Source organism: Haematobia irritans, chromosome 1, assembly GCF_050003625.1.
Source record: "Haematobia irritans isolate KBUSLIRL chromosome 1, ASM5000362v1, whole genome shotgun sequence".
NCBI lineage: Eukaryota > Metazoa > Arthropoda > Insecta > Diptera > Muscidae > Haematobia > Haematobia irritans.
This window is the reverse complement of record NC_134397.1, coordinates 167,129,591-167,151,725: the sequence shown is the minus strand read 5'-3', so window position 1 is coordinate 167,151,725 and position 22,135 is coordinate 167,129,591. Positions and strand designations below refer to the sequence as shown.

The window sequence follows — 22,135 nt, the reverse complement described above, 5'->3', positions numbered from 1 at the left end:
TACATTTTTTACAAAATTTTCTATAGAAATAAAATTTTGACAAAATTTTCTATGGAAATAAAATTTTGACAAAATTTTCTATGGAAATAAAATTTTGAGAAAATTTTCTATAGAAAACATTTTTTGACAAAATTTTTATAGGAAAAGTAAAATTTTGAAAAAAATTTTCTATAAAAATAAAATTTTGACAAAAATTTACTACATAAATAAAATTTTGACAAAATTTTCTATAGAAATAAAATTTTCTATGGAAATAAAATTTTGAGAAAATTTTCTATAGAAATAAAAATTTAGACAAAATTTTCTATAGGAATAAAATGTTGACATAATTTTCTATAGAAATAAAATTTTGACAAAATTTTCTATAGAAATAAAATGTTGACAAAATTTTCTATAGAAATACAATTTTGACATAAATTTTCTATAGAAAAAATTTTTGAAAAAATTTCTACAAAAGTAAATTTTTGGCAAAAATTTTCTAAAAAAATAAATTTTGACAAAACTTACTACATAAATAAAATTTTGACAAAATCTTCTATAGAATTAAATTTTTTATAAAATTTTCTTTAGAAATAAAATTTTAACAAAATTTTCTATGGAAATAAAATTTTGAGAAAATTTTCTATAGAAATAAAATTTTGACAAAATTTTCTATAAAAAAATTTTGACATAATTTCTGTAGGAAAAGTAAAATTTTGACAAAAATTTTCTATAAAAATAAAATTTTGACAAAACTTACTACACAAATAACATTTTGACAAAATTTTCTATAAAAATAAAATTTTCTATGGAAATAAAATTTTGAGAAAATTTTCTATAGCAATAAAAATTTAGACAAAATTTTCTATAGGAATAAAATGTTGACACAATTTTTTATAGAAATAAAATTTTGATAAAATTTTCTATGGAAATAAAATTTTGACAAAATTTTCTATAGAAATAAAATTTTGACAAAATTTTCTATAGAAATAAAATTTTGACAAAATTTTCTATAGAAATAAAATTTTCTATGGAAATAAAATTTTGAGAAAATTTTCTATAGAAATATAAATGTAGACAAAATTTTCTATAGGAATAAAATTTTGACACGATTTTCTATAAAAATAAAATTTTGACAAAATTTTCTATGGAAATAAAATGTTGACAAAATTTTCTATAGAAATAAAATTTTAAGAACATTTTCTATTAAAAAAAAATTGAGAAAATTTTCTATAGAAATAAAATTTTGAGAAAATTTTCTATAAAAATAAAACTTTGGGAAAATTTTCTATAGAAATAAAATGTTGAGTAAATTTTCTATATACATAACATTTTGATAAAATTTTCTATAGAAATAAAATTTTGACAAAATATTCTGTGGAAATAAAATTTTTACAAAAAAATTCTATTAAAATAAAATTTTGACAAAACTTACTACAGAAAGAAAATGTTGACAAAATTTTCCATAGAAATAATTTTTAGAAAATTTTCTATAGAAATAAAATTTTGACAAAATTTTCCATATAAAAAAATTTTCTATAGAAGAAAATTTTTGACAAAATGTTCTATAGAAATAAAATTTTAACAAAATTTTCAATAGCAATAAAATTTTGACGAAATTTTCAGTAGAAATAAAATTTTGACAAAATTTTCTATAGAAATAACATTTTTACAAAGTTTTCTAGTGAAATAAAATTTTGACAAAATTTTCTGTAGAAATAAAATTTTTAGAAGAAAATTTTCGACAAAATTTTCTATAGAAATAAAATTTTGACAAAATTTTCTATAAAAATAAAATTTTGACAAAATTTTCTATAGAAATACAATTTTGACAAAATTTTTCATAGAAATAACATTTTGACACATTTTCTATAGAAATAAAATTTTGACAAAATTTTCTATAGATATAAAATTTTGACAACGTTTTCTAGTGAAATAAAATTTTATTAGGTATTAATTTTTCGTGAACGCGTTTTTATCATTTCATTACCTGCAATTCACGATTTTCGAACGTCATTTTGTATTAGTGAATGTGGTATGTTTTACTCAATATTCATTATTACAATCGGATGCCATTATTTCCACAATTTCTATTGTAAAAATGTACATCTTATTATATTACTCCTTGTATAAAAAAAAATTTGACACAATTTTCTATAGAAATAAAATTTTGACAAAACTTTCTATGGAAATAAAATTTTAACAAAATTTTCTAATGAAATAAAATTTTGAGAAAATTTTCTATAGAAATAAACCTTTGAGAAAATTTTCTGTACAAATAAAACTTTGAGAAAATTTTCCATAGAAATTCTAAGTAAATAACATTTTGATAAAATTTTCTATAGAAATAAAATTTTGAAAAAAATTTCTACAGAAGTAAAATTTTGACAAAAATTTTCTAAAAAAATAAATTTTGACAAAACTTACTACATGAATAAAATTTTGACAAAATCTTCTATAGAATTACATTTTTTACAAAATTTTCTATAGAAATAAAATTTTGACAAAATTTTCTATGGAAATAAAATTTTGACAAAATTTTCTATGGAAATAAAATTTTGAGAAAATTTTCTATAGAAAACATTTTTTGACAAAATTTTTATAGGAAAAGTAAAATTTTGAAAAAAATTTTCTATAAAAATAAAATTTTGACAAAAATTTACTACATAAATAAAATTTTGACAAAATTTTCTATAGAAATAAAATTTTCTATGGAAATAAAATTTTGAGAAAATTTTCTATAGAAATAAAAATTTAGACAAAATTTTCTATAGGAATAAAATGTTGACATAATTTTCTATAGAAATAAAAATTTAGACAAAATTTTCTATAGGAATAAAATGTTGACATAATTTTCTATAGAAATAAAATTTTGACAAAATTTTCTATAGAAATAAAATGTTGACAAAATTTTCTATAGAAATACAATTTTGACAAAAATTTTCTATAGAAAAAATTTTTGAAAAAATTTCTACAAAAGTAAATTTTTGGCAAAAATTTTCTAAAAAAATAAATTTTGACAAAACTTACTACATAAATAAAATTTTGACAAAATCTTCTATAGAATTAAATTTTTTATAAAATTTTCTTTAGAAATAAAATTTTAACAAAATTTTCTATGGAAATAAAATTTTGAGAAAATTTTCTATAGAAATAAAATTTTGACAAAATTTTCTATAAAAAAATTTTGACATAATTTCTGTAGGAAAAGTAAAATTTTGACAAAAATTTTCTATAAAAATAAAATTTTGACAAAACTTACTACACAAATAACATTTTGACAAAATTTTCTATAAAAATAAAATTTTCTATGGAAATAAAATTTTGAGAAAATTTTCTATAGCAATAAAAATTTAGACAAAATTTTCTATAGGAATAAAATGTTGACACAATTTTTTATAGAAATAAAATTTTGATAAAATTTTCTATGGAAATAAAATTTTGACAAAATTTTCTATAGAAATAAAATTTTGACAAAATTTTCTATAGAAATAAAATTTTGACAAAATTTTCTATAGAAATAAAATTTTCTATGGAAATAAAATTTTGAGAAAATTTTCTATAGAAATATAAATGTAGACAAAATTTTCTATAGGAATAAAATTTTGACACGATTTTCTATAAAAATAAAATTTTGACAAAATTTTCTATGGAAATAAAATGTTGACAAAATTTTCTATAGAAATAAAATTTTAAGAACATTTTCTATTAAAAAAAAAATTGAGAAAATTTTCTATAGAAATAAAATTTTGAGAAAATTTTCTATAAAAATAAAACTTTGGGAAAATTTTCTATAGAAATAAAATGTTGAGTAAATTTTCTATATACATAACATTTTGATAAAATTTTCTATAGAAATAAAATTTTGACAAAATATTCTGTGGAAATAAAATTTTTACAAAAAAATTCTATTAAAATAAAATTTTGACAAAACTTACTACAGAAGGAAAATGTTGACAAAATTTTCCATAGAAATAATTTTTAGAAAATTTTCTATAGAAATAAAATTTTGACAAAATTTTCCATATAAAAAAATTTTCTATAGAAGAAAATTTTTGACAAAATGTTCTATAGAAATAAAATTTTAACAAAATTTTCAATAGCAATAAAATTTTGACGAAATTTTCAGTAGAAATAAAATTTTGACAAAATTTTCTATAGAAATAACATTTTTACAAAGTTTTCTAGTGAAATAAAATTTTGACAAAATTTTCTGTAGAAATAAAATTTTTAGAAGAAAATTTTCGACAAAATTTTCTATAGAAATAAAATTTTGACAAAATTTTCTATAAAAATAAAATTTTGACAAAATTTTCTATAGAAATACAATTTTGACAAAATTTTTCATAGAAATAACATTTTGACACATTTTCTATAGAAATAAAATTTTGACAAAATTTTCTATAGATATAAAATTTTGACAACGTTTTCTAGTGAAATAAAATTTTATTAGGTATTAATTTTTCGTGAACGCGTTTTTATCATTTCATTACCTGCAGTTCACGATTTTCGAACGTCATTTTGTATTAGTGAATGTGGTATGTTTTACTCAATATTCATTATTACAATCGGATGCCATTATTTCCACAATTTCTATTGTAAAAATGTACATCTTATTATATTACTCCTTGTATATAACCCACTACAGATAGATAAAAATAGATGTTTACATAAAAAAGAAATTTACGAAAGAAAATTGCAATTTTCTTAATTTATTCCTTGGAATTAATTACCCAAAATCAGAAGAGGATAAGGATACAAGATATTTTACATACCACAAAACTTTATTATACTATGATCACTAAACCGCCGCCCAACTTGTAACCAATCAACCACAACCACACAAACAGTTGTGGTCAATTAAGTATTTCAATAGCCTTCAAGGTAAATTCCCTTACAGCATTTCAACGCTACGATGTTCTATGGTCAAAGATTATTGCCAAAGATTAGTTGGAATATTAAGCAAAACCCTTAACTTTAACTTAAGCGTTCCATTGAGATTTGAAGAAAAGCAAAGAAATATATTTTGGCCTCAATGGTGAGTGGCTAAAGTTTTTGACTTTTGTGTGGTGCCAGCGAAGATTTCTCTTTATGTAGTTTAGCGTAGTTAATGGCATCCATGGCATGAAGAGAGTTTCTTCTATCACCAATACCAAAATCCAAAAAAACAAAATCGCAGATATATCAGTATAGCATAAGAATCTCTGAAGATGAACGGATGGATGGGTGGCAGTGAATTGAGAATGGCAGTTGCCGCAATGCTATGTACTGTGCGGCATAAAGGCAAACTACCATCATCATTGAGAAGTTTACTATGCTGTAATTGGGCCAATGTTTACTTTATGGACTTTGGGTATTGTTACTGCAACATTAACTAACTAACAATATAAACTTTACGATTGACTTAAGTTAGTTTGTATGTTTGAAGCCAGAAGTGTGTAGTTATTGTAAAAAGTAAAGAGTAAGAAAAAGTTATGTGCGTCAGTAATGCCATTGTGACTTTTAGATTTGGAGGTTTCCATCAATAGGCCTTGGGAGTTTTTCATCTACTTCCGTCGTAGGACGTCAGATTTATTAAGATCCATTTCCAATAATTTCATATGTGATTCATTCCAATATCGGTTTCATTCCAATATCGGTTTCTACGGTCCCACATTTGCCTCGATTGGTCTAGAAAAGGTTTGGCGAACGTTTCTCTTATCAATTAATGATAAGAGGGAGGTTAGAATGTTGAAATCTATCCTATTGTTAGTTTGATCACATGATCTGGAAAAGAATTGACTTTTTTCCACAATATAATCCAGGTGAAAATTAAGATTTTAAAGGTCCACGAATTTAGCTTCGATGGTTGCAATGACCTCCTCAGTCAGTCCATGTCTGAAGAATATGCCAGATGAACAAAACACAAGTTGCCAAATGACTTATTGGTTCTATATAGTGCGGTCTTCTGATGGCGATGTCTCATCCAATTTAATAGTATTATTCTTCTTCGAAGCCCTTTCTCCGGGTATACTGTAACAGACAATTTGTTTATAGTAAAGTGACTCGCAACTATAAAAAAAAACTTCCTAAAACTGTGTGCAACTCTGACTAAAGGAATCCAAAGTACAAGATTGCCACTATAACCTAGTCAAACCAACATACCTCTAAATCAAACCAGTTGGTAGTGAAGACCTGGGAAAAGAATGGTCTTCGATTTCCCACCGGTATGGCTAAGGCATCATTGTATTTCAACCACCTATGTTGCATTCGAGCAAGTGGTGCAGATTTTCTAAGTTGCTTTTCATTTTTAAAGCTTCTGGGGTTTCCCTCCTCATAATGTACTACAAATATTTGGGTTGGGTATTTCAGAAAGTTCTGTGCTCACAGTCCCACATCCTTTACTTCATAATCAACGCATAATTATGGAATGTTTCTGGAGTCGCTATCAGATCTCGTTTTCCAACTTTCGCAATAGAGGATGGGAAAACATGAGTTGGAGAATGTCTTCACTAATTATTTTAGAGTTACGAGTACTCCAGAATTTACTAGAGGTATGATAACATACATTCCCAAGTAATAAAATGTTTATATTTACTCAATTCGCTCGATCAACTCAAATGGTTTTTGCTTTCCGTTATACTGCGAAATCCGTTTTCGGACTTGGTTGACAATGACCCACGTATCGGGAAAGTGAAAAGATGTGATTATTGCTTGATTAGACAACGTCCGCTAGTCCTCAGAAGCCTCATTATCCAAAGAATTTAAGAGTGTTCCTCGTGGTTCAAATGCGTGATCGGTTTTTACTCGATTTTGATTTTGGCTAGATAGGCGATAAATTGCCACTACAATTCATTTACAAAACCTTCGGATTCCAATTAAATTCATTCTACATATATAATTATATATACCGTGAAGGAATATATATAATTATTCTCTTAATCACTGCTCGGGCGCCACTGGAACGTTTTCTTCGGTTTCTAGGTAAGCTCTTGTAGATGGTTCGTTACATACATTTAATGCCACTGGTTCATATTCAAATTCAGGGAGTAAGATAATTTGTGTTTAATCGTCTAGTTACCGATGCTCCCGGGATCAAGCATCGGTCACAACTTTAACCTAAATGATAACATTGATCGTTGGTAATCATACGACCAGGGCCATAGTACGGGTCAGTATAGTACCTGTCAGAATCGGTAAGTTTTTAAAGAGTAAAGGGACTTCACATTCTGGGTAACTTAGGTTATATGTAGAAAAGGTTTCGAGGTATTCACCGATTTCCCCCCTAAAAGGCCCCTATCTACAGTGCCAATCTATACTACTTCACTATCTTAGTAATTTCTGCATATAGAATAAACTCCAGGGTTTCGAATGCGCTAAAAATGTAAATGATACTCAGGTGAGCTACAATGTATTACTCACACTTTTGTAATATCACTCCCATTCACATCCGTACTGTTTGTGTCATTTGTTAGGAAACTTTTCCACTTCGTCTTCTACACCGTGTTGATGGTGATGGTCGTTGTCGACATTGTGGCAGTCATTTCTTCAGAATTTCTTTTCTGTTTTTGGTTTCCTTTTTGGTATGCTTACATAAACAATGTTGTTTAGTTATGTTGCATGGATCGTAAATGTAACACAGATGTGATGTAGCACACGCATACATCAAAAGAAGAAAGGGTTCGTACTTAAAGTGAAGAAATATGTTGATGGTATTAAAGACAAGAAAATGGAAAATTTAATAACCACTGCATTTAAATCCAAAGAAAATATACTTATAAATTATTCCCAAATGAATGTACGACTTGAGATAAATTTTGTAAAAGGAATGAACCAAACAGACTATGTTACACCAAATAATTTATAGAGAAGAGAAAAAATAGTACAAACTTTACACATAATCTAAAGAAATTATTAAATCAATGTTTTACATAGACGATGGTATTAATATGTATAAGACTTATTTGAAGATATTTGATCGCAGAGCGATGATTGATATAAATAACCTACAAATAGTCATAAATTAAGAGCTTTTCCATATTAACCAATGTTCAAATTAAAATTATAGAAATACTCCCCTCTATGGAAAGTCTCTAGTCGAAAGTCTTCCATAATTTGAAGAGCGGAGAAAACAACTCTATAACTTTAAGATACAACTGAAGACAAACTATGAGTCCAATATGTTACATCAAAATATGATTATTTAGAGTGGGACAAAATGAGAATCAGAATCCCATTTTTTGTAAAACAAAAACTGACAAATAAATTTATGATCAAGATGGACGATCTTATGTATAGTTATCTAGCTATACATGCAAAACTTATTAAAGTCAATGAAACCTTCTCAAAACATAGTAATACCATGAACTGAAATAGAGTTTAATTGGCTTTAGTGCCCTGCTGGTTCACATTTTTTAATGTACCTGGTGACTTAAAATAAATAAATCCTTTAATTTGGTCAAAAATGCCAAACTTAATGCAGCCCTAGACCAATGGTGGAGTGTATAAAAGTGTTATTCCATATTTTGTTAACAGTGTATGCGATGTTTTAAATGAAAGTCTGATGAAAATACTGAATGTAATAATTCTTGAAACATAATTGCAACCCTTCACTTAAAACAATTGAACCCTATTATTATGTTTTGAGAAAGTTTCTATGATCTTAATATTTTTTGCGTACGTTAGCTAAATTAACTAAAAAAGGGGAAAAAATTATACACAAATGAATCAAGAAGATGGAACTAAATACGTGACTCCCACATAGGCACATACATTTTTATTTTAGCAATAAAAATATAAAAACATAAACAATTCAACAATAAACATTAAATGAATAAAATTAAATGAATATTGCGAACGATTTTAGCCAGTTTTGTTTTTCCGCAAGTGAAATCGGATGTCACTTTTAAATCTGCAAACATTTGCTGTGAATTCTGCCGATTGGTAACTGTGGCTATGCATCACGGTGTGAAAGGTAAAGGCAGCTTCTGCCACAGCAGATGTTTTGATTGGGTAACTGGAAGCTTTAATAAGTTGCTAACTGATATTAACTAACTGTTCTAAATATTCTTTTTATTTCTTGCCGATTTCGCAATTTGTAGTCATATACACACGATTAAATGTTTTCTCGTATTTAAAATGATTTTATGAAAAATTTGGCGCGACAAACTCTGGTGTAATCGATCTATAGAAATGGAAAACAAATGACTAAAAATATCAGCTGACTTTCGATTTAGGGCCAATACCAATGTGTACTTCACAATGAGACCTAAATACGTATGTAAGTTGAATCAAAAACGTTCGAAGATGAAGGAATTAAAACGGTACGGTCCTTTTGCTAAAAATTGTTCTAAATCTAATGCTAAAAAAACAGTACAAAAAACAAAAACCGGTACATTTTTGTACTGTTATCAGTACATTTGAAAAACCAGTACAATTGCTAGAAACCAGCAAGCCTACTCCCACAAAACAATTCAGAATTTCTTAAGATATTAAATTTTACCAATAATGCGCCCATCTTGAACTTCGTATATCTCTAAAGACATTTTTGCACTTTTGAACTCCAATTTTTTCCTTCACTCTACGTAATTTTCTTTTGCAAGTTTAAAAAAATAATTATGTCTAATAAATTTTCTTGAATTTTCGTAAAAAATTTTTACTTACCATATTGAAATGTGAAATCGGTGGGTCATCTAAATTTGTAATACAGTTTAGTTAAAATTTTCTAAAATTAACATAACTTTTCTAAAATTAACCAAAATGTTCCTTCCTGGTGGGGTCACTATTTTTTGAATATTCTTTCGAATTTATTTTAATTACATGTTTTTTTAACGGCATTAACCCTTAAATGCTCAACTTTGCGGAGTCCTCCGAAAAACTCGGCTATAAAAAGGAGGTCCCTTGTCATTGAGCTTAACATGAAAACGGGCAGCACTCAGTGATAAGAGAGAAGTTCACCACTGTGGTATCACAATGGACTGAATAGTCTAAGTGAGCCTGATACATGTGGCAGCCCGACATAACCTAACCTAACCTAACCTAACCATTGCACATATGAAAAACAGCCATAAAAAAGAACATCTGCACACCACATTTAAGAAAAGAAAAAAATTATATTTTTTTTATAATATACAGTGCCCATTAAACTAAGTTTTTATTTACAAATAAACAATTTGATTTTAGCAGAGAATAGAGATATTTATGCACTACACAGTTTTTTCACCAACATTACTTTCATCTCTGGTAAATATTATTTAACTTCCAATTTATAGTTTTTTGAATTTTTGTCAAAATTTAATTTCTAATTTTGACTGCAGATTACTTAGAAGTACAACAAATTTTCCGGAAAAAGATATTTTTATAAATAGCATTATGATGTATTAAATCCAACAAATTTGATTTTATAGAAGTGGGTCAAAATTTGATACAGTCAAAAAAGACACAGTGCGTATTTAAGGGTTAAGTATTTATAATCATAACGATAAATATTGTAAACATCGACTATGTTTGTATTCAATTAGCTAATTAATCCCATTCTAAAAACAAACCAAAACAAAAACCGAAAGAAAATTATTCTAACACCCACCCTTCTTCTCATCTTGTTGCAGATCAACCAACGACCCATTTGAAAATGGGTTCGTCACTTAATCCGGACGACATTAAGGAAGGAGACGATGTTTACTTTGAATGCGTTATTCAATCAAATCCAAAGCCTTATAAGATGTCATGGTTTCATAATGTAAGTAACAAATTCGACCACAAGAATACACTTAAATGGATTAATGCCTGAGGATTCAAGCGTCGCACGTTCTGACAAAACCACAAACACACACTCTCACGCACATACATACATATTTGCTTAAGCAAACTCCAGGCAATCTCACACGAACACCTTTACCGTCATGGCAAAGGACAGTTAGCAACATTTACCGGATCATTTAACATTCTCCGTTGTATTCTATAAAGTGATGTTTACATTTACTTAATTAATAGATTATTTTTAAACATGAACCAGACACACTGTGTGCAAGTGGGGAAGAGCAAAAAAAGGGGAGAGATTCTCTCTCTTTCTCCGAAAACTTATGCAGAACATTTATCATTAGAATGTTAAAAGTGTGCGTGTATGTAATTACCAAAAACACCAACGTAAACAGTACGAGGGAGAGAGAGAGAGGAAGATTGTGTGTGAGAAGATGGTTAGAGAAGAAAAACGGAAATCCATTTATTCATTGAACTACAGTTTTTGGAAGAAAACCAAAGTAACCGGATGGATAAGAAACACCCTGAACATAGAAACATTTACAAATTACTTTACGACGACATCATAAGCTTGTACCAAAGGGAAAAATGTAAAAAAATCTTTTAAAAAGATTGATTACTGCTGTTGAGGAGTGCCACTTGTGTTAACCACTGCACCAATACCTGTTTACTTTGGTATTTCTTCTTTTTGGACAGGCTGTTTTGTTTTATGTTGCCCCCAGCCCCAGGCCCCCAGGGATGAAAAGAAATGAACTATTCGATAGTTTATCTTACTTAAGATGCATTTAACACTTTTTTTGTGTTTTTGGTTTCACATTGCAATAGAATATATTTCATGGTGCGTTAACCCTACGTAGTGGGGATGTGGCTCACATGGCTCGAAGAGGCGGGATTTAGGGGATGCGACCAATGGAACACAAGTACACTGAAAAACTTATCAGGTTCTAAAGGTTAAAGACTGTTTTTACGCTAATGAATTTGGCATTGATTCCAAGCCAAAGAAGCGTAACATTGAAGTAAGAATACATTTAAGACTAAATTCTCTTTAAATTTGAATTTTGCGTACATAATACTAGGAGAAAAATTTGAATTTAGTAATTTTTGTTTTTTAGTTTTTTTTCTTGATGTTATCTAACAATTCTTAAAAACGTTTGACGTCAACTTCAATTCCCAATTGTCAACTATACAATGTTTTAAGTAACAAACATCTTTAATATGAGGTGTTAAACAATTTTTAGCTTAATATTTGAAATACAAAAACTCAACAAATTTAAAGACGATCACATTAATTTTGAAGAACATTTCAGAAATGTGAAAGCCAAATTGACCATAGCCCATCAATTTCATTTTCTTTCCTGTAAAGAAACCCATTTTTAAGTCGAAAAACTACATTATAAGGACAAAACTGTTTTGAGGAGTTTATTGACATTTGGAAAGGAAATTAACTCTATCTCAGATCAATGCATCTTGATCGCTAAGCAAAATTAGTATTTGTATTTTAAGAACAAGAAGTCTTTGATCTCTACACAATATATCTTTCAGTGCTTATAGGGCAAATAACTCGGACGAGCCAAAATTTATATACACACCACCAAGGAAGGAATGCAATAATTTACCTTGACACAATATCCTCGTAATTGATTATCATATGGCTGATATGTATTGCTGATATGTAATGCATAAAAATAAAGCGCTATATATTTTCTTAATTCTATTGTTCAAGAGCAAACAATGTCGAGAATAATATCAAATTTTATAATCAGTTTAGATTTGTACACACAAATTTTTTCTGATTCAATCACGAATTTAATAGATCCAATTAATTTTTTAATTGAAATGTCTTCAATCACAGAAATGATAGTATCAATTAAAAACTTAATTGAAAGTCAATTAAAAAATTAATTGATCCAATTAAAAAATTAATTGATACTATTAATTTGTGTGATTGATTTTTGTTTTAATTAAAAAAATTGCTGAACCAATTAAATTTTTATTGAATATTTTTTAAAACTCAATTAAAATTTTAACTGGAGAATTTTCGTGAAATTTTTTTCTGTGTAGGCTTCAAAAAGCCTACAAGGCTATACACGCTGCAAGAAAGTGGTTCCGTGGTATTTTGTTCCATTCCCAGACGTCCTTTTGGTATTTTGTAGTGCTAAGCTTACAATTAAAACAGGCCCTGGCGCAGGAGTCCAACGAATTTTGTGGTTATTGTGTCATAGAAAGAAACGATGAACCTCTTTTTAAAGCCATTCTTGGTTAACGCGTGCTGAGTTCTGTGGTTCTGATTTTATGTTTGAAAGTCCATTGTCTGCGACCGATATCTTTGCAGGGCTTCAATTCTATCTTTAGGATATTCTCCTGACAATATTCGTCATTTATTTTGACCCCACGGTCGATTGAATACAAGCAGGGAGCAACCATAGGCCGTTAGGTACTCAGCATTACCATCGGCTGCGTTTGCACTGAAAAAATAGTGAACCCACCACGATGGAATATTTTAGTTAATTTTAGAAAAATTAGATTCATTTCATAAAAATTTAACTAAACTGTATTAGGAGCGCATATGTCACGCAGATTTTTCAAAAATAAGTAAATATTTAGTTGTCGACAAGTTTAAGAAAATTTATTAGATAAAACTATTATTTTTTACTTATTAAAATTTCGTAGTTTAAAGGAAAAAAATTGGAGTTCAAAATTGCAAAAATGTCTTTAGTGCCATACGAAGTTCAAGATGGGCGCATTATTGGTAAAATTTTAGAAATTCTGAGCTATTTTGTGGGAAACCCAAATTTAGTTAAACTTTATGCTTCACTTGTGTATAATTTTTTCTCTGTTTTAGTGAATTTAACTAACGTACGTAAAAAATTATTAGAGTACCAACATAATATAGCTACTTTTGCTGCTGATATTGGGTTTATAGTAAATTCTATATTATAGGGGACTTTGTTATGGACATTTGAGGCCATAAACTCAATATTTGAATTTAAAAAAAAATTGAATTATAATTTAATATTTGTACGACAAAATTAAACAACCAATTTCTATAGGGAATCTTAAATTTTTTATTATGCCTTCAAGAAAATCGTATGAAAATATTGCCTTTCATATGATTATCGAGCTAAATTCTGTAGATTTGTACAGTGGACGGTTATTGATCGACACGGAAATTTTAATCAGTCTATGTGGTGTCTATATCCATATATTCATTTTTTAATTGGCGAAGAGACAGGCCGATTCATAATTATTTGTAGTCAGAAATTTCGCAACATGATATGACTTTTATGGAGCTCGAAAAAAATTTTATTAAATATTTTATAATTTGCCCAATGTCGGGGAGAAATCATTTACAACAAAATCCTAAAATAATGAATTAAACACCTCTCACTTATTTGCTTTAAGCTTCCTTTTATGACATTGAACCAACAATTTGTTTCCATTTATTTTTCTCGATTTTTCACTCTTTTTTCTTTTTTTTCACTTCAATTACAGGGAAAAGAATTACATCATAATGTATCAGCTGGCGTTATTCTATCAGATCAATCACTTGTCCTACAAAGTGTTTCACGTGCATCTGCTGGTGATTACACATGTCTGGCTGTGAATTCCGAAGGCAAAGGCACAAGTAATCCGGTGACATTGCGCATACGTTGTAAGTACAAAAACAAACATAGAGGTTGTTAATATTTATCAACAATTTTGTAATTGGGTAATTTAAATGATGTCATTCAGATTTGCTAGTAAAAAGGGTAGTAATTTGATATTTAAAAATTTGCGAAGAATTTATGTTTTATACATTTCTTTAGTAATTAATGATGATATGTATCAACGAGAGTACTCTAGAGTGTGCGGCCGAGAAAAAAATAAAATTTTCACTGCAACTAAAACGGATTACAATGAAATTAATAAATAACAAGTAGTATATACGGCCGTAAGTTCGGCCAGGACGAATCTTATGTACCCTCCATAACTTCTACTAAAGACGGTCATCCACAATTAAATTACTTGCGTTACGGCAGATGGCAAAGCATCTTAAAACTTCTTCACATCATCTTCTAAATTGTAAGTTAGTCCATGCGGGATATATAGTAGACAAAGGAAATGTCGATTAAATACGTATATATTCAGCTCTTGACCGGTATATATATGGAAGAAATAATTACGAAGCGATATGAACTTTTGTGCTGTAATTATAGAGCCAGAATTGAAATATGGGGGTCGCTATATATGGGGGCTATATACAATTATGAACACGCGTCTACCACAAATGGCAGATTTTTTACTGTTTGGTAGATTGACAGAATTGTTGATCTTTTGGAAGATTTTGCAAAATATTCCTCTCCAACTATGAAATGCTTCATAATTTTTCTATAGCAATAACATTTTGACAAAATTTTCTACAGATATAAAATACTGACAGAATTTTCTATAGAACTAAATTATGAAAAAAAATTTCTATAGAAATAAATTGTTGACAAAATTTTTTATAGAAATTATATTTTGACAAAATTTCTTAAAGACATAAAATGATGACAAAATTTTCTATAGAAATAAAATTTTGACAAAATTTTCTATGGCAATAAAATTTTGGTAGATTATTTTTGGCTCGTGATTTTTCTGTGATTGGGACTTGATTTTTTGGGGGGCTATATATAATATAGATCGACACGGACCAATTTTGGCATGGTTGTTATGGGCCATATACTAGCGAAAATTTCAACCTGATCGAATAGATTTTGCTCCTTCAAGAGGCTCCGGAGGTCAAATATGAGGATCGGTTTATATGGGGGCTATATATGTAATTATGAACCGATATGGCCCATATTTGCATGGTTGTTAGAGACCATATACTAACACCACGTACTAAGATTCAACCGGATCGGATGAATTTTGCTCCTCCAAGAGGCTTCGGAGGTCAAATCTGGGGACCGGTTTATATAAGGGCAATATATATATATATGAACCGAAGTGGACCAATTCTTTCATGGTTGTTAGAGACTATATACCAATATCATATACCACATTACGGCCGGATCAGATGAAATTTGCTTCTCTTAGAGGCTCCGCAAGCCAAATCTGGGGGTCCGTTTATATGGGGGCTATATATAATTATGGACCGATATGGACCAATATTTGCATGGTTGTTAGAGGCCACATACCAACATCATGTACTACATTACAGCCGGATCAGATGAAATTTGCTTCTCTTAGAGGCTCCACAAGCCAAATCAGGGGGTCCGTTTATATGGGGGCTATATATAATTATGGACCGATATGGACCAATATTTGCATGGTAGTTAGAGACTATATACCAATATCATGTACCAAATTACAGCAGGATTGGATGAAATTTGCTTCTCTTAGAGGCTCCGCAAGCCAAATCGGGGATCGGTTTATATGGGGGCTATATATAATTATGGACCGAAGTGGACCAATTTTCGCATGGTTGTTAGAAACCATATACCAACACCATGTTCCAAATTTCAGCCAGATCGGATGAAATAGCTTCTCTAAAAGGTTCCACAAGCCAAATCTGGTGAACCGATATGACCCATTTGCAATACAATCCGACCGACATCAATAACAACTACTTGTGTTTGTGTAAACCGGGAGCCACCGTGGTGCAATGGTTAGCATGCCCGCCTTGCATACACAGGGTCGTGGGTTCAAACCCAGTGTCGACCAAACACCAAAAAGTTTTTCAGCGGTGGATTATCCCACCTCAGTAATGCTGGTGACATTTTTGAGGGTTTCAAAGCTTCTCTAAGTGATTTCACTGCAATGTGGAAAGCCGTTCGAACTCGGCAAAAAAAAGGAGGTCGCTTGTCATTGAGCTTAACATGCAATAGGGTAGCACTCAGTGATAAGATAGAAGTTCACCACTGTGGTATCACAATGGACTGAATAGTCTAAGTGAGCCTGAAATATCGGGCTGTCACTATACCTAACCTAACTACTTGTGCCAAGTTTCAAGTCGATAGCTTGTTTCGTTCGGAAGTTAGCGTGATATCAACAGACGGACGAACGGACATGCCTAGATCGGCTCAGAATTTCACCACGACCTAGAATATATATACTTTATAGGGTCTTAGAGCAATATTTCGATGTGTTGCAAACGGAATGACAAATTTAATATACCCCCCATCCTATGTTGGAGGGTATAAAATCACTTTCATAAATTCGGTTTTATTTGTTCTGTAACAAAACACTTTATAACAAAGAAACATTCCGTTTGTCTAAAATTTCTTTGTGTGTATAATGGTGTATAATACAAAAACCTTAAACGAAAATCCAGAACCTTTTCTGTTTGTTAAGAAAAAAATTCTCGACTAACTCCTTTAAACCATCCATTTAAACCATTAGCGCTTATTAGCAATGTGAACAAATTATGTGCGACAAACCAGTGTAATTAAAGGCAATGCTTATCTGAAGATTTATTATGGGCAATTGCGAACATGAACCTTTTACTTTATGTTACTGATTTTTCAAATTTTCCAAAAAAAACCTTCTTAGATTTGTAATCGCAATCAATACAATTGAAACAATCCCATAAAATCCATGCTGAGAGTACATTAATTTGTGTAAATCATTGTTTGGCTAATAAAATCCCATAGTGGAGTAATGCTTGTATTGCTAACATACCATTAATGATTGCTTGCAATTCCCTAAATGGCTTTGCAACAATATTAAATCTCAAATAGCAACAACAAATACAACAAGTGCAATGTCATTAACCTTTTGATCGTGGCACATATCAATTTATTTAACGATGTTATCATTATTAATGTAACATCATCTCGAACATTACGAGCCAATTGTATTATCTGTGCTCGCTTTTTTTTTGCTTTCCATTCACTCCTTTCGTTTTGCCAACACTCCTTTAGAGCTGCTTTATTGCATCGAAAGATATATGTGCGTCGGTGGTGTTTTTCCTTCAAGTCATGGCCATCGATTTGCTCGACAAAGATTGAAGTTTCACAAATATCCAATAAATTCCTGTCGTTTGTGAGAGGGTTTTGTGATTTTAGTTCACACTATGTGCAATATGGCATAGTGAGGGTGATATGAGATATCATGGTTTATCTCCTGAACAGGTTATCAAGAAGGTTACAATGATTAATTGGTAGTATAATCTTAAAATCTCTGAAGAAAATAGAAGATATCTATCAACGCAAATTAAAGTAGCAGCAAAATTTAGGGAGCTACAGTACTAAAACGGTTAGCTTGTTAACCTGACAAGCAGTGAATTTTGTTTTCAATTCCCAACTATTCGAAAACATTTTACTAGTGTTTAATGTCACTGTTCCAATTCAAGTGAAGTAAAGAAGACAACATTTATTGGAAATCTCACGTAACATATAAAATCAAATTTTGAACATGTGAAAATTTTAACTTTGGTGATACAAAACAACACTTTACCAAATACAAATCCAAAACTTAAAAAAAAATATGGCAACCTGTTTGAGTGTCTCAGGCCGCCGAAATTGCAACTCTTTGTAATTGTTTTTTTTTCTTGAATTTACGACAAATGCTTTAGATCTGGTGCTCGTAAACAAGAAGTTTGAAGTTTAAATTCAAGCCAAGGTGCGTACTTTTTGTAAAAATTAAGTACGACTGTAAATATTGGTTGGCTGTACCAAGCAACTTGTGATAAAAATCATGTAACTTGATAGCTAAATTTAATGTTTGTCCCATAATGACTGGAGTAGAACTTCCTAACTTCGAACGTATTAGTAGACTTCTATATATAATAAAAAGGTTGGGATGTTCTATATATATGTCTGCTTATACGTGCTGAAAAGGGTACTCTTTTGCAGTTACAGCTTGGGTTACAGACAAAAACGCAGAGAGTTTTAAACAGAGAGTGAACTATATTACCCTGCTATATTATACCCTGCATCATTTTGTAGATCTACATTTTTGATATCATATCAAATCTACCCATACCCAAACCAATATCAAATGGGTGCTATAATTAATAAGTAAATAAAGTCTAAAGTCGGACCGGGCCGACTATATTATACCCTTCACCATTATGTAGACCAAAATTTGTGTTACCATCTCAACTCCTTCAAATTTGTTGGGAGTTATTATCAAGGTTTATATTCCCATATACAAATATTTATATCTGAAGCGGTTTTAGAAAATTTTTTGTACTTCTACAAAATCGCTAGAACTAAAAATTAAATGGGCTAACACCCTGGGATGAAACACAATGTCAGTAAAAAAAATATGGGAAATATAAAGTTAGAGCAATTTTGATGCAATTGTACAAAAGAGCATTTATGGTTTATTGGGTATCGGCGATATTTCCACAAGTCGGATCTTTATTTAAAATTCGACAATTCTGTGGAAATGGGGAAATCATCACAGAATTTTGTGTAAAATGTGGGTATTTTGGCCATATTAGATCAAGATGACACACTTAAATAGCATATTAAATGCATTCTCTGTGGAAACTATCGAGTCAATCGGAGGAAACTCCCATTGAAAAATGGGTGTAAAATATGGAACATTGTACCATATTTACCCTACTCTGGTGTACGGATATATATATATATATATATATATATATATATATATATATATATAATATATATATATATATATATATATATATATATATATATATATATATATATATATATATATATATATATATATATATATATATATATATATATATATATATATATATATATATATATATATATATATATATATATATATATATATATATATATATATATATATATATATATACACATATATATATATATATATATATATATATATATATATATATATATATATATATATATATATATATATATATATATATATATATATATATATATATATATATATATATATATATATATATATATATATATATATATGGGAGCTATATCTTAAAATGAACCGATTTTGACCAAATTTGATATGCATACACCCAAAGAAAAAATACTCTCCTCCGGAACGAAATTTTAGACAAACTAAATTCCTCTTTCTTATAAAGTATTTTCTTTCAAATATTTTCAAATAAACCCGAATTTATGATAAGCGAGACAATGGTCATCTCTAAACTTTTTCATTTGCTTTTAAAGAAAATTTTTTAGGATGAAAAGAAAACTTTGCTTGTCTAAAATTTCGTTCCTCAGAAAAGAAAACTCTTCTTTCAGTGTAGTTAGAATAATGATCCTGCTATCTCAGCAAAAAACGTAAATGGGAGAATAATTTTGGCCTCCGTGGTCATATGGCTGTAAATCGGGCGAAAGATATATATGGGAGCTATATCTAAATCTGAACCGATTTCAACAAAATTTGGCACGCTTAACGATACTATTAAACGTACTCCTTATGCAAAATTTGAAGCAACTCAGGGCATATGAGGTCATATGAGTCTAAATTGGGCGAAAGATATATATGGGAGCTATATCTAAATCTGAACTGATTTTAACCAAATCTGGCACACTGAATCATACTCTTAAACGTACTCCTTGTGCAAAATTTGAAGCAAATCAGGACAAAACTCTGGCTTTTTGAGTCATATAAGTTCAAATCGGACGAAAGATATATATGGGAGCTATATCTAAATCTGAACCGATGTGGCTGATATTTAGCATATCTTACGAAAGCCCCAAAATATTTGGCTTCCAGAAATTTTGAGAAAATGCGTTGATAAATACGTCAATTATGACCAGATCGGTGATAAATATATATGGCAGCTATATCTAAATATGAACCGATTTTTTTCAAAATCAATAGCGATTGTCTTTGAGCCAAAGTGAAACTCTGTGCCAAATTTGAGGACGATCGGACTTAAACTGCGAGCTGTATTTTGCACACAAAAGACAGACGGACAGACATACGGACATCGCTAAATCGGCTCAGAATTTAATTCAAAGACGATCGGTATACTAAACGATGGGTATCAGACTTTTCCTTCTTGGCGTTACATACAAATGCACAAACTTATTATACCCTGTACCACAATAGTGGTGAAGGGTATAAATATGGGTCGACATATATGTATCAGAAGTACGGGAAAATTGGAGTCAAGTTTTCGACTTAGCAATGGCGATTTAACAAGAAAAATTTTGGTATTTTGAACATTTTTTCCGAAATCAGAAAAACATATATATGGCACACATAGCTACAATGTCAATGCTATTCCCTGTGCAAAATTTCACATAAATTGAATTACAAAATTGACCTCTGTTGTGATATGAGTGTAAATCGGACGAAAGTTATATATGGGAGATATATCTAAATCTGAACCGATTTCAACCAAACTTGACATGTATATCTAGAATGTTAATTCTACTCCCTGTACAATATTTAAAGTAAATCAGGGCAAAACTCTGGCTTTTGGGGTCATATAAGTGTCCTACGTGAAATGGATCAACCACACAACCGGTACAGGACTAGTCCCTGGTATGTATGGACATGTCCCAGTCCTGGTCAAAACGTATGGAAGGGACCGGTCACTTTAACAAGGGTTTGTCATTGACGGGATAAATTTACATTTTAGGACGCGTCTTGGACTCATACCAAAGGACACGTCCTGGGACAATTTTGCAGGAGCGCCCCATAGACAGGTCCTCAGGAACCAGTTTTGGACAAACTCTTAGAAATATGTTTCAATTTCTAAGAGTTTCGGATTCCAATCGAATCCGAAATGCAAACAAAAAACATTTCAAATATGTCGAACAATAGGTTATTCTAATAATTTTATTTCACTAAATGTGAAAAAGCTTGATATTAAAATCTTAATGGATCTAAGATTTTAATATCAAGCGAGTACGGAAATGAATAAATTACGACTATTTAAAAATTGCAACTAACTGGAGCACAGGTACCACTTCTGTAATAGGTCCCTCAGTGGCAATTTTCACCAATTTCCCATAGGGTGTATATCGGGCGAAAGATATATATGGGAGCTATATCTAAATCTGAACCTATTTCAACGAAATTCGGCACACTTTACGACACTATCAATTTCACTTCTTGTGCAAAATTTTATGCTAATTAGGGTAAAACTCTGGCTTCTAGAACCATATAAGTGGTTATGGGAGCTATATCTAAATCTGAACCGATTTCTTCCAAAATCAATAGGGTTCTATACTGACCTAAACCAAAAACTTGTGGCGCATTTGAAATCGACTGGCCTAAAATTACGACCTAGACTTTCATCACAAAAATGTGTTCACAGACAGAGGGACGGAAATGGCTATATCGACTCAGGGACCCTGATCAATATTGCTAAAGACACTATATGTCTATATAGCCTCCTTCTGCACCTTCAAAAAAAAATCGCTTCTGTAACATATACACCAAACACATTTTGCTTCAAGCATACATATTGTTCAAACATATTATGTTTCACCTTAGGGCATACACTGGTAATAAAAAATTT

General features: G+C 29.7%; 1 protein-coding gene across 1 annotated transcript in view; it reads left to right on the top strand.

Annotated features, from left to right (window-relative positions):
* Nucleotides 1–22,135, top strand: part of side-IV (sidestep IV transmembrane protein) — a 440,483-nt gene that overhangs the window by 341,745 nt on the left and 76,603 nt on the right. The window contains exons 9-10 of the mRNA XM_075292078.1: nucleotides 10,566–10,696; nucleotides 14,209–14,368. Of these exons, the coding sequence (XP_075148193.1) occupies nucleotides 10,566–10,696; nucleotides 14,209–14,368 (291 nt within the window). The remainder of the gene's footprint in view (nucleotides 1–10,565; nucleotides 10,697–14,208; nucleotides 14,369–22,135) is intronic.